Raw genomic sequence first — 14,051 nt, forward strand, 5'->3', positions numbered from 1 at the left:
CCATCAAAATGTAGAACAAGTCAGAGAAGAGACTGTTTTTTTCCCCTGAGAGCATCAAATAACTCATTATAGCCTGAGAGATGTCTTAATAAACCAAGATTTCTGTTTGCCCATTGGTCAGATACATTTATTCCATGTATTATACGCAACACATTTGAAAGAGAAAATAATGGATTTTAAGGAACACAGACATGCTCGCAATAACCAAAAGCAGATTTCAAGACACCAGTGACTCAAGATTTCAGGAAAATGATAAGTGTCTGCTCAATATAGTCCGAACAAAATGTACGAATGTAAGAATAACAAACAAACAAAAAGTGTGTGTTGCTAGAGGTCAGGATTATACAGAATTCAAACACAAGGACCGTCTCTAAATTGCAACATAATCTATAACAGTACAGTATAATTGAGATCGGTCTAAATATTTTCTCACTCATGGAAAAAAAAAGCGCTTACAATTTGGATATTGCTGTAATTATGGCTTTTTTTATTTGCCCATTACTTGATTTGATCATTTGATTCTTACAATGATAACTCCCAGGGTTGGGCATTTTGGGGGGTGGGTGAGAGAGTTATTTCATAATGTCCTTGGTTTATCATAATGACGTTCAATCAAAAGTGACACAAAGTAAAAAGTCAATGAACTGAAATGTGATCATGACTTTAAAATGCAGCAGCTCCGTTCACTGCAATAAAGAAGAAAGAATTCTGGGCATTCAGAAGTGGTCCGATGAGTAATCGGTGACATTCTCGGTTGACATTGCCTAATCGTCTTCTTACAAAACCCTCTACATCAGCTGTTAATTACGGCATCTGAATCAGAGAGATGGCCCCTCTCTTTTAACAACATCATCAAACCTCTCCTCCTCCTCCACGTCACCTTCACCCCATAATCCCTCTCTGGTGTGTCAGCCACTAAAATGTCAGGTGGCTGATTACATGGTGGTGTACATGGCTGAGCCTCTAGCATGTGTAGAAAGGTGGAGGAGGGACAGCTATTCCCTCCTTGAATTACTTTTGGAGTGTCCACATCCGGTGGTGGACTGACACTGCTGACCTCATTGGAGACTGGTGTTGACAAACCATCTGCTGGAATTCTGCATTTCTCTGTTACTTGAATAGGTGGAGTTTCAGGCTTGTCTGAACATCTGCTAGAGGATGCAGCACCTTTAGAAATACTATCCACATTCCTTTTTCTGATCGAGGTCGGCTGTCTCTTTGGTGTTTCAGAGTACTTTCCACTTGAAACGGTCCTCTTGATGATTCGGCATGATCCCCGGGGTTGATTTCCTGCGTCAGACACAACAGCGGACTCTGTAGACGTCTTTGTGCGTGTGCTCTTTGGTTGATGAGATTGCTCTCTTGACCTTGTCTGAAATGATAATGAAGGGAATTTGCATACGCTCGTCTTTCTGGACAGCTGACTGCAACCGTCGAGGATGCTTGTGGCAGAGACGCATTTTCTCCTCCCTCGTCTCACTGGAGGCACAGCTGCGATAGAACCGTCGAATTGTGGTCTTACCTGAAAGAGAGCAGTATTGTATTCGTATCAGTTTGTTGCACTTATAGTATTCGTATCAGTTTGTTGCACTTATTGTATTCGTATCAGTTTGTTGCACTTATAGTATTCGTATTAGTTTGTTGCACTTATTGTATTTGTGACAGTTTGTTTCACTTATAGTATTCGTATTAGTTTGCTTCTGCACTGTACTTCTGCTCTGATTTATGCTTTTAGGTGCTTGTTTAAGAAAGGAGATGCACTTATGACTTCTGGTGACTAGTAGTTCTCTTGAATACCTATGTTGAATACACTTATTGTAAGTCGCTTTGGATAAAAGCGTCTGCTAAATGACTTTAATGTGATGTAATGGAACATCTGAATAAAACTCATGTCATAGAATAATCATTATTCTGTGAAATGAATGCACAGGACAGCTAGATCAGATTCAGTGGTGTTTCTAGAGGACAGTAGCAGTGGGCTTTGTTGCTGAATGGCAAAGAGCCTGGATGCATCCCAAAAAAAAAAAAAAGTTAAAAAACATGTATGAACAACTTACCCATGAAGTAAGAGCAGAGCTGTCCTGTGCCTGCGTGTCTGTGAAGAACTCTTTGGGGTTGAGTGCTGCTCGGACATCAGGCACATTTTGCAATCTGGCTCCACACACAGGCTGCTCCAGGAACAGCAGGGCAGGCTTCTCTGTCTTTAAGGCTTTGCGGGGCATTAATAGAAATCATCCCTGAAAACCTGAAGCAATGAAAGCATCACTACATCAGCGTTACTGTCTGATTTACCTCTGCAAGATCCAGACTACTGTCTCTGGTCCAGATGTCAACAGACAGCTTATATAACCCGCCATTGTACTCACCTGCATGTAATACTTCGCCCAAGACATAGCACTTATTGCAAACAAGTAATAAGTTGTGTACAAAACGTTAATTATCCCATTATCGTCATCTACTATGAACTTCTTTTGTTTTTTCCGTCTTCTCGTTCTCATTTCCCGGTTTCCACCACCGACGCCTGTGATTGGTTGCTGCGCGGTCTTCTCCGTCTCCCATTGGTGCGTTTGTTATACCACGTGATCGCAGTGACGCGGTCGAGAGGAGGGAGGGGTGGCACCCACAGCGCCAAAAATTCAAAAAACGTAGCTGAATCGAGCAGACAAGCATGTAAATAACACGAAATGAAAGCACATTCTAGATGTTTTTGGGGTCCTGTGATTCAACATTGATTATGAAGCAAGTGTTTCGACTACGAGCAGGAGTCCAGAGGAGAGGGATCCCCTGAAACATCGCGTTAATATGAAGGTACGGCGTTATGTTAGCGCTACAAAGGCGTAGCTTACGACTAGCCACGAAGCTAACTTAGCTTAGCTTCCAGACAGATGGCTGGTGTGAAGCTCAGTTGTATTGTTAGCTGAGATCGTGGGGGTGCAACAGGAGCTAGGTTTATCTGAGAAGCATTAATGCTCTTGTTGTTGTTGTTGAAGTCAATAAGTAAGTTATGGATCCATATATATAAACACGTTGGATGTTTGCCAAGCGAGCCAGCAGCCAACACGTCATCTGCAGACCTGTAACGGACTGCTGTTCTAGAAGGCATGAGTAACCAGGGAACCGAACCAACCGGCCTGACGTTTAAGAGGCTAAATCTGAGCAATCGCACTGCAAACAATAATAATAATCTTGAGGTGGATTATTAACATGCAAAAGGGCTCATTGGTGACAGAGCAGTGTGTGTGTGTGTTCAGACTGGTAACAGTTGTTTGTTTGTTAGTTAATTGATTTCATCGTGTCAATCTGAACCCACCAAAGGACTGAGAAACGGTTTGAGCAGTTTTTTTTAATTGACTGTTGATGAGTTAGATTGTAACTTTATATTGATTTCATACATTTTATTTATTTTTTTACAGGTAAATCTAGTAAACACAGTGTGTTTTGGTACTGATGCACCAGAGGCAGTGCTTTAAAATGTTTGCATTGTTCTTTGTGTTGTTTTTTTTTACAGAATTCCAGTGAGCACCAAGGAGCATTTTCAGTGATTTGATGACCATGAGACGGAGCCCAAGGAGACCCCTGATCCTCAGAAGAAGAAAGTTGCCGTTTCAGCAAAATGATCCGCCTGCAGCTGAATCCCAAAGCCAAGCCGAAGCGCCGGGCTTCAAAGAGCCATCGAAATCGGTCGCCAGCCAGTGCTTCCCCGATGGCATCCGCATCATGGATCACCCCTCCATGTCTGACACACAGGTGGTTGTCATCCCCAAAACGGCAGACCTTCAGAGTGTTATTGGGGCCCTCACTGCCAAAGGCAAAGAGTGTGGCGTTCAGGGGCCAAACAAGTTCATCCTCTTGAGTGGGAACGGCAGCCGTGACAATGGGTCCTTTTGTCAGCCTGCCGCTGAAGGGGATGACGTCACTGCAGTTGGACAGCCAGTGAAAGAAGAATCGGTGGACAGCTCCCCAGATGCTAAACCTCTCACTGGAATTAAAGCATGTATGGAGATGAATATTTGTGTACAGGATGATAATTCAAGTATAATTGTAGAGTTTTACTTCCTCTTTAATAGCACTGACTTGGTTAGCTATCTTTAATCCTTCCTTTCTTTGAGCAATAATGGCTTTTTTTCCCCTTTATTAGTGAATAAGGAGTTGGAGTGTGGTCCTTTGGATGACAGCCTCACCAATATTCAGTGGCTGGGCAAAATGAACACATGCACCTTCGAAACAGATGCTGCAAAGCAGATGGCCGACAAGGAGAATGTGAACTCCGATTCGCAGGTCAGCTGCTCCTCGTTGTCACCTTAGTGTGAATGTTACTGGTGATGTGAAAACATGCATGTTTGGAGGGGGCACTGATCTCAGGCATGTCTCAGCGTGTCCCTCTAACACCACCCGTAACCATTCTGTCTCACTAAAATGTCACTATAATGTGATTTTACTATTATCTCTGTAGAAAACTTGTGCTGCTAGATTTGAAACACTTTGATGACCATGAGGTAAAGAACAGAGCCAAAAAATGACTGTGTATGTGGACAACTGTGCAACATTGTAGTTACCATAAATAACTTAGTTAGTCAAGTTGCATTTTCATTATTTCATGGTTTGCAAATTTTGAGAAAGATTTGAGTTTGGTTGAGTTGCGTTAAATCAGTTTCTGGAAGTTGCTCACCTTCAGTCAAAAAGTGGTGCTGTTCATCAGGGCAGATTTATTTTAGTTTTAAAGGTTTTTACATTTGAAAACCTGACAGAAGTCAGATCCAAGATGTTTCTATACATAAATATTTAATAGAAATCTCTGTGGTGTCCGTGAATCGAAAATAATCTGTCTATAGTGTAATAAACGTAACGTATATTTAAGCCTTATTCTTCATTTCTTTTACAGGCGCAAAGTGCACTAATCGATGCAGAGGCCGTTCAGCAACCCATGTCAGAGAGGCCGCCGTACTCCTACATGGCCATGATCCAGTTTGCTATCAACAGCCGGAAGAGCAGGAGGATGACACTGAAGGAGATTTACATGTGGATCGAGGACCACTTCCCTTACTTCAGAGAGGTGGCCAAACCAGGATGGAAGGTACTTTACAACTGAAAAATTGTAAGCAAATGTAATCTTTTGTGACTTGCTGAAACACACATTAAAGGTACTAAATTCCTTATTCTGAGCATATTGTAAACCAAGCAATGAGAGGGATTACAACTAAGAGAGTGACTTCATTCTCTGCTTCACTTAATCATTTAGCAAATAGTTTTTGTTGTTATATTGATGCTTTGAATTTCAGATTTAGCAGTTTTTAAAGATTATTTTTGCTAATTTGTGATTGCAGAATTCCATCCGCCATAATCTTTCTCTACACGACATGTTCATCCGTGAGACGTCTCCAGACGGCAAAATTTCTTTCTGGACCATCCGCCCTGAGGCCAACCGATGCCTCACTCTTGATCAGGTGTACAAGGTGAGCGCAACGGACTTCATCGCTGTCACCCTTTTCACATTGTTCCGCTTTTGTGCTATTTTTCATCGTTTTGTATATTAGACACCATCATTATCATCCATGGTGTCGTGGGGATCATTTTGGATTTCTGTTTTTATACGATCTTCATGGTTTTTCTTCCCTCTTATTCCACATCTTTCTCTACAGCCTGGCTGTGACCCAATGACTGCTCCTGTTCCGGTGCCGCAACTTTTATTTCCCAACCAAGTAAGATGGCTTTATCCTTTCAGTCCTCTAGGAACAGTCTCCATCAGTCAGGCAGAAGAGAGCAGAGCAGGGACAGAACATCAGATGTCTTTTTGTTGCAGGAGGAGAGGATATGAGCTGCAGGGAGAATGAAGTCACACCGAAAGACTAGTCTGCTTTGAGACAACAAGGAATGCTTATACTGTATCCATCATTCTTCCATAAAGTATAGGGACAGTTATAAGAGGTCTAACTTTTACTTTTGTTTTTTCTTGCTTGCCAAATCAAACATCATAGAGAACAAACCAAAGTGTGGTCAGGAATGAGAGAGCACAGTAAGAAAGTACGCTTAAACTGAATTAACTGATGTTATGTCGTTTTGTTTTTCACAGCAACAAAAGAGGATGCTTCCTGATTCGAGAAAAACGCCAACTAGCTCTGGTGAGTGAACAAAGATGGAAGGACTTTGATAGAGTTAAATGGGGAGAGGGGGTCTGTAAAACAAACAAAAAAATGGTTATTGAGATGCTCTGCTCTGAGCTGTTGTCGTCTTCTGTGCTTTCAGAGAGAAGGATGAAACCTCTCCTCCCTCGAACCGACTCCTACTTGGTTCCCATCCAGCTCCCCGTCACCTCCTCCGTCTTCCTGCCGTCCTCACTGGCCCAGTTTCCCCCGTCTTGCTCGCAGCAGAAACGGAACACTTCGCGAGGAGCCAAGAGAGTTCGGATAGCCCCTAAGGTAAAGATTTTTGGCCTAAAATTCAAATGAACTATCACTTAATAATGTGTTGGGATGTGTGTGTGTGTGTGTGTGTGTGACGGACACAGTTATTGGTAGAATTGTAAAGTCCATGGTTGTTTTTCTCGACAGGTGACACAGAGTGACGTCCCAGCTGTGGTGGTGTTTCCCCAGAAGGACAATAACGTCACGGTGAAGGAGGAGCAGGAATGTGTCCCGATTAAATGCGAGACTCCCAAAGCTCCTCCGACGAGACAAGCCAGCAGCTCGCGACGCAAACAGCGCCTGGTTCACTCCGTTAACGAGGAGCCCGTCCTCCTCTGCCCCGATAATACCTTCTTCGACTCCGGCGTAGTCTCCGATGCTTCAACCTTCCAGGAAATGCGAGACACCGAGCTGGACGAGCACCAGCAGGAGCAGCGCAGCCCCGATCGGGACTTCTCCTTCAAGACGCCCATAAAGAGCAACAACCACCTGACCTCCTCCACCCCCAGCAAGCCTCCCTCTCACGTTGTACCCGAGCCCTGGAAGGTGACCCCCGTGGGCAAAGGGAGCCAGAGCGTCCTGGACTTCAGCCCCATCCGCACGCCCGGCGGCCCCGCGGTCACGCCGCGCCACGACTACACCACCTTCAGCTTCAACAGCACCCCCTTTAAAGACTGGCCTCTGTTCAGCTCCCCGAGAGAGCTGCTCACGTCGGCCCCCGCCAGAGCGACGGGGCCGACGGACTCTCCCATCGAATGCCTCAGAAGCAGCTGCTCCAGGGAGCTGCTTCAGGCAGGAGGAGCCGCCGCGACGCCCGCCAACCGCTCCATCACGGAGGGCCTGGTCCTGGACACGATGAACGACAGCCTGAGCAAGATACTGGTGGACATTAGCTTCTCTGGTCTGGATGATGAGGACCTGGGTATGGCCAATCTCAGCTGGTCCGAATTCCTCCCTCAGTTTAAGTAGCAGGAGGGACGAAACGCAACACATTTCAGTCACATCAATGTTTCATCTGTTTTCCAAAACACTATAGGAGAAGATGGGAATAATGACAGGGACACTTTTATTTGATAGATGTTCCTCTCCACCTCTGGCTTTTTCATTGGTTCCATCACTCGTCAACTGCTTCTTTTGTCTTATTCTCTTATTTCTATCCGTAAAGCTATTCGCTGGTCCTGGTTTCTTTGATCCCTTTTGTCATATCTGTCCTTGCTCTTGAAGGAGAAATATATGCGTTCGTATGTGTGTATGTACACATACACCGATGTATGTTCGATTTGCACATTTTTAATATATAATTTAGCTTTTGCGTTTGTGAATGAAAAAGACAATATATTACCAGCGAGATGCTTCCGTAGCCGTTTTGGTGAAGGCGGCCTCCTGGAATCGACTTTTTTTAGATTGTGAGATTGTTAGCAATAAACAATGGCAAAGTAATACAAATAGCACTAACAGCAACGGGGTTGTCTCTGTGCGTCACTCGTAGGACTGTCTTCACCTCTTGACTTTATAAATCCTGATTGTTCATTATTTTTCCATCAGTAGGCACTGTGCACCTGCAGACAGGGACACTTTGCATGCAGTTACTCCTCATGTCAACACCACAATTGAAGGTATTCTTTGGGGGGAAAAAAATACTGAATATTTGGTGTCTATCTAGCAGATTTTATACGTTTTCAGTAAAGATGCAAATGTATTTTTCTGTAAGCACAAAAAGGATGTAGGGAAAAGCTTCTTTTTTTTGTTGCAGCACCATCTTTGGCGGGCAGAATGGGAGATATTCCTGTTTTGAGAAAGGCCACAAAATAATGTATGGCTTTAATCATTCCTTTTGGTTTGTTAGCATGCGTGTTTGTATGGGAGAGGTTTTGCATTGCAGTGGAGTTGATCTCGTCACAGTCGGCGCTGATTGGCATTCAAGAGTGAAATGTTGTGGTTTCGAACAGTTTTCAAAGCGTGTGCCTTGTTCTGTTTTCTGAAGTTGGTGTTTCTAGGACTGTATAATAAATGTGCTGGTGTCGGTGCCTCGGAGAGCATGAAGGTTTGACTCGCTCTGCTCACATTTAAAAAAAAAATGTAAATAAAAAGGGTTTAGACAACTTCACACAAACTGCAGTACAGTGATGTGGAATTCCCTGTACCTGTTTTTATTTATATTTGAATAAAGGTTGAAACCAATTAAAGACTGTCTTTGTGATTCAAGAATGACTTTATTGGTTTTACAAAACTTTGTAATCATAAGACTACCTTGAGAAGAGATTTAGATGTTCAAAGAGAATGATAATGAGCACCTCTTATTCCAGTGGAAATGGCAATTTAAAGCTGACTTTGCAAAATACAAATCCTGTTATTGTCTGAAAATGATTACAGTGTCCAAAATGGACACTTAAAGAACTGTTTTAAAATCTAAACAAAAAAAGATTCTAGGACTTAAGGTGGTATCCAGTAGAAAAAGCGATCTTCAGTATGTCTGGACTTCCTGTTGAGTCACTTCTAGAAGGATCTGCAGCTGCTTGCAGAAGTAGTCTGGGAATATTGAAGAGAATCAGAGTTATGGAAGAGTTGAGCAGGCTTTTCATTCTTAGCAAAATGTCTAGACTTGGTTTTATATCATTAAAAGGGGCAGAGGGAAATGAAAACAACTTAGTTTTGGGAACAACAGGCTGTTTGTATTGGACCACTTCTTGTGTGAAAAGCCTATTTCCTTCTGTGTTTCTACAGTTAAAACCACTGACCTCTTTCACACATTACATTCCTTAGGAAAAGCTTTGTTGATACATCAAATAATGCCATTTGCTCTTTTCACCTTCTGCTCTACACATATTGAAGCTGTAACTACATCTTTTCCAACAAAATGGATATATTAAATCATAAACTCTCACGGTTTAGTGCATTCTCCCTTAAAACTTTTTAAAGAAATGACAAGTTTGCAGATTTCGGTTCGACTTACCAAAGATGCGTCTCAACCTAGGCGGTAAGCGATAGCGGTAGATGGTCACATAGTAAACCGGGACCCCGGTCAGTGTGAGAGCAAAGCTTTGCCCTGTGTTCCAGGGGTCCGAGTACAGAGACAGACCCACGATGAAGAAGCAAACCACCGTGAAGATAACCGCGATGGCCAGGGGCACCTTTGGGTCATCACAAAGAGAGTAAATCAAACTGTGGGTGGTCCGTTTAGTTTACAGTATAAAAGAGAATGCTGTAAAGTAAGACAAACTAACCTTAAAAGGTCGTGGGTGGTCAGGGAAGCGATACCGATGGATGAGCAGCCCTAAGGTTGCCAGGGCGATGAAGAACCAGCGAGAAAAGGAGGCAAAGTTGATGAGCTGGTAGATCTCTCCAGTGAGTAACATCGCCACCATCAAGGGGTACTGGAGACAGAACATACAACTATAATGTCTTATCCATACTCAGCCTGTTGGGACTGTTATATATAGTGATGTACTGGAGAGTAAGCATATTTGTACAAGTCATAACTAGGAATGAGAATAACGAGCGGATTCCCATAAAAAAACATATCCTAAATGTAATATTTCTTACTGATACACACGTAGAAATATAAGAAGAAATGATAATTGGATTAAAATTGAATCAATATAAGTCACCACTGAAAGGGTCCTTCATATCCAGTTTTCATTTTTAAAAAGTTGTTAACTGTACTCTGTTTAAATTGGATAGTGTTTGACAATTTTCTCCAAAATGAAGACAGATAATACATACATAAAAAACATGCATTACCTTTTGCAGGAAAATATTATTTTTAATACATTTTAGGATTAAAAATCCAAATACACATTCAGCGTTAATTCTTGACCTTGGCGACAATAGATTGACAAAAAATAAATTCCCAACAAGCAAACTCCATCTGCTGCTGAAGACTGAGATGCAGTTGAAAGCTCATGGAATATCTAGTAAGTGGACCTTGATTTAAAGGGGACATATCATGCCCATTTCCAGGTTCATACTTGTATTTGGGGTTTCTACTAGAACATGTTTAGATCCTTTAATGTTCAATAAACACATTATTTTTCTCTTACCATCTGTCTGAACATACTTGTTTTCACCCCTCTGTCTGAAATGCTCCGTTTTAGCTCCTATCTCTTTCATCCTCCCTCCTTAAGTCTGCTCTCATTGGCTTGGAAGAAAAATATGTTGCACCTTTGCAAAGGCAGTCCTCAAGTAGTGGGTGGAAATACACTGATGGAGGGCGTTATATTCTAATGAGCCTGCATGTGACATAAGAAAGGGAGCCGGATCTGAATGGCTTGTTTTATCACATGATTTCTAACAAAAAAAGTCAGATTTTCTTTTGTCTGTTAATGTGGTGAAATTTATATCAAATTAAACATTGCGCGCTAATTTTGCTGGTTTTAATTGTTTGTAAAGTACTTTACCAGGAATAGCACAGCAGGTAAAGGTGTTCGTCTGCGGATGTGAATCATGGAGAAGATTGGAGGCCAGTGTCCCTCCCTGGCTCCCACGAACAGCATCCTGCAACACAAACAGTAAGACTTCCACTCAGGCTGTAAGCAGTCAATCTGCTGATTTAAAGCACACGCTAGAGTATAAGACTATAATAACATATCTGTGCACAGATCACCTGGGAGACCCAAAGGTGCCACCGTTAAGCGCTCCAAGGCAGGATAGGGCCACGAGGAAGGGAATCACAGAAGCCATTCCCTGGAGAGCACGGTTTGCAAACGTCTGCAGAGGCACAGAACACGACATTTAAAACACACAGAACATATTCCTTATGATCTTCCTTTTTTAAATGCATACATGTTCTACAGTACAGCACTGACCACAGCCACAGCATCGGACAGCAGCAGCTCAGCGGGAGTCATCATGGTGAAGTAGGCCACATTAACGAGCACATAACAGACTGTCACTGTCACCATGGAGCAGATTATTGCCAGCGGGATGTTTCTGTCAAGACAGGAAACACGCAGAGATATGTGATGGTATTCTTTCAAGGCAATGAGAGTTTTAGAAATGGATTTGAGTGGAGAGCAGATGTCAGATTTAAAATACCGATTTGGGTTTATGACCTCTTCTGTGATGAAGTTCAGATAAAACCTAAAGGAAAAAAGAAAAAAGCCAGGACACACAAGCATTTGTAATATTACTGGTTGATATACTGCCATGTATAGTAAGAGAAGACAATGTTTTGTATTCTAGCTGGTGTTTATACTGCATTGAATGGTCGCTTACCATCCACCGTAGGCATAAAGGCCGTTATAGAAGGCCAGTGGCAGCCTATCCAATGTCAATGATTCAACCTCTAAACCATTCTGGAAATTCTCTGTTTTTCCTGGAGAGAAGAAGATGCAGAGAGAGTAAATGAGCATCATCATCAAATCATGATAATTTCTGCAAAAACACATCTGTATCTTCAGGATAAACCATAACATCCTCCCACCTTTGGCCAGTGCCATGACTCCAGGGATGATGATGAGGACCAGAGCGAACATCTTCACGAAGGTCAAGGTGATCTGAGTGCGGGAGGCCATGGTGACACTCCAGCAGTTGACTGCCACGACGAACGCTACCGAGACACAAAGACAAACAACTGGTAAAAGATCTGGTTTCTGAATCGATATTTGACACTCTATGGACATATATAAAAGCGAGATGGTATTGTAGTTAGAAGGAGGAGCTATAAAACCACTCACTCAATCCCAGGATGCTGACCAGTTTGATGAGCGCTGTGGGAGCAGCACATGGTTCAAAGAAGGGCTCCACCACGTAGCGGCCAAAAGCCAGGGACACGTAGGAAGCCACCGAAGGTCTGGACGTGGAAAACATGTTTGTTATGTGGTGCGATTTAAATATCAGTCCAGACAAACAGGGCTTAACTGATCCAAACCAACCTGATGAATAAGCACTCAACCCAGAGTCGTAGAAAGGCGGGAAGTGGCCCCAGTGTCTCCAGTAGATACGTGTAGTGGCCCCCTGATTTTGTGAAAGTGGTGCCCAGTTCAGCATAGCACAGGGCCCCTAATGCAGCAGAGGGAAGACCAGGGGAAAACATATTTAATGTAATTCAGGTTTGCTAGTTCTCTATCGGTGTTTATGTTGGAATTACAAACAGTATGTAATGATATGCAATGCAGTTTGTTTTGATTAGGAAAAATCAAAACGAACTTGGAATGTCCACCAGAGGATGAATCCTTTTTTTTTATCCCCAGACTTTTCATCATTTCAATCAGCATCACCTGAAGTTTTTGTTTAATGCAAATGTTAGCATGCTAACACGCTACACTTACATGGTAATGATGGTAAAGATCTTTTCCTGCTAAATATCTAAAGGTTAGCCTTGTCATTGTGAGCATGTAAGCAAGCTGATGTTAGCATTTAGCACAAGAGTCTTGTTGTGTGAATAACTTACAGCAAAATGGACCAATAAATAAACACGTTTAGTGATTAATTATTACAATAATAGTCTGATAAATTGACGCATTGAAAAACGTATTGATAGAAATATTGAAAACAAATATACACTTACATGATGCTACCCAAAAATATATTTGAAAAGTTAAATAACCAGTAACCCGTCAATTAATTATCTTAGTTCATTGTTTTGTATCAAAAGGAATAATGAAATTACTTTATGTTTAAATGATTAAAAAATATAAGTAAAAAAGGAAATATATATTTTTTTGTAATTATTATTATATATTGTGTTTTCCTAAAATATTCCATTCTGCACCATACACATACTAAGTGAATACATTTTTTAATTCAGCTCTAGTAACATATAGAAATGAAGTTTTAACAGACAGCATCAGGCCTCTCAATCTTACCGAACAGAGAGAGGACCCCACACAGCGCCCACACCAGCAGGGAGAGCCACACGCTGCCGCTGTTCACCAGGACTCCCTTGGGTGCGATGAAGATGCCACTGCCCACCACTGTGCCTATGATGAAGCACACGGCGGGCAGCAGGCCGATCTCCCTCCGAAGCTGCACCACCTCCTCTCCCGTCTTCTCCTTCTTATCATCCTCTTTCTTCATTTCTCTCCGGTCCATTTCTCTGCTGCTGTAGATCCAACTTGGACGTAAACTGAACAGCCTTAGTTTCCAAAATTCTGCAGGTGTTTGTTTACACCTACGTTGTTTTTAGTTAAGTTCTCACCTCTTATTTGTTTCTGAATCCCTGGTTCTCTTTTCCCCACAAAAAACCAGCAATCAGCAGTCCTCTCTGTGCCTCCTGTTAACCCTTCTGGACACACATTTGCAGCAGTTAAGGAATGTGCATGTGGCTGCATTAGGAGACAACACTGGCCTCAACGACATAACTACCCCCTCTCCCCCTAACTTACCCCCAAAGTTATTCTCTTCCCCTCACCCCACTTACCTCACCACCCCACCCAGTCTGAGCAGGGAACAAAGCCAGCACTCTTCCAAACTTCAGCAAGTAATTACAGCAGTTAACAGGCTCAACACGTTCCTATGCATGTGTTTGTGTTTGTGTGTGTGTGTGTGTGTCTGTGTGTGTGTGCTTGACGGATGCCTTTCAAGCTGTTGGGGAAAGGGGTCAGTGTGATGTAGGGCCAGCTGCACAGACTGCAGGGGTGCTGCTTTCAAAAACAGCACACATTTTCATCAAGTCCCATCCAAAGCTCTGTTTTACAAACATGCAAGTGG

The 14,051-nt window shown here is 42.6% G+C and overlaps 3 protein-coding genes across 4 annotated transcripts; 1 reads left to right on the forward strand and 2 right to left on the reverse strand.

Annotated features, from left to right (window-relative positions):
- Positions 1-113: 113 nt before the first annotated feature.
- On the reverse strand, positions 114-2,529 carry rhno1 (RAD9-HUS1-RAD1 interacting nuclear orphan 1). The gene is made up of 3 exons (XM_054624842.1): positions 2,367-2,529; positions 2,058-2,245; positions 114-1,522 (listed from the first exon to the last, which is right to left on the reverse strand). The coding sequence occupies exons 2-3, from the start codon at positions 2,220-2,222 to the stop codon at positions 794-796; spliced, it is 894 nt and encodes a 297-aa protein (XP_054480817.1). The 5' UTR covers positions 2,223-2,245; positions 2,367-2,529; the 3' UTR covers positions 114-793.
- A 61-nt stretch (positions 2,530-2,590) lies between these two features.
- On the forward strand, positions 2,591-8,582 carry foxm1 (forkhead box M1). Of its 2 annotated transcripts, none has more exons than XM_054624438.1 (9): positions 2,591-2,808; positions 3,509-3,994; positions 4,139-4,278; positions 4,883-5,074; positions 5,325-5,453; positions 5,640-5,699; positions 6,071-6,119; positions 6,244-6,416; positions 6,549-8,582. In XM_054624438.1, the coding sequence occupies exons 2-9, from the start codon at positions 3,547-3,549 to the stop codon at positions 7,368-7,370; spliced, it is 2,013 nt and encodes a 670-aa protein (XP_054480413.1). In that variant the 5' UTR covers positions 2,591-2,808; positions 3,509-3,546; the 3' UTR covers positions 7,371-8,582. The 2 variants fall into 2 exon arrangements, with proteins under 2 accessions (XP_054480413.1, XP_054480414.1); XM_054624439.1 differs by lacking the exon at positions 2,591-2,808 and adding an exon at positions 2,903-3,327.
- A 283-nt stretch (positions 8,583-8,865) lies between these two features.
- On the reverse strand, positions 8,866-13,433 carry si:ch73-352p4.8 (cystine/glutamate transporter). Its single transcript, XM_054624810.1, has 12 exons — positions 13,208-13,433; positions 12,275-12,401; positions 12,077-12,192; positions 11,824-11,949; positions 11,616-11,715; positions 11,436-11,480; positions 11,207-11,330; positions 11,005-11,108; positions 10,799-10,895; positions 9,626-9,775; positions 9,355-9,532; positions 8,866-8,930 (listed from the first exon to the last, which is right to left on the reverse strand). Exons 1-12 carry the CDS (start codon positions 13,431-13,433, stop codon positions 8,866-8,868), a joined length of 1,458 nt encoding a protein of 485 aa, XP_054480785.1.
- Between the last annotated feature and the right edge of the window lie 618 nt (positions 13,434-14,051).

The sequence above is a fragment of the Anoplopoma fimbria genome, chromosome 23, assembly GCF_027596085.1.
Source record: "Anoplopoma fimbria isolate UVic2021 breed Golden Eagle Sablefish chromosome 23, Afim_UVic_2022, whole genome shotgun sequence".
In the NCBI taxonomy this organism is placed as follows: domain Eukaryota; kingdom Metazoa; phylum Chordata; class Actinopteri; order Perciformes; family Anoplopomatidae; genus Anoplopoma; species Anoplopoma fimbria.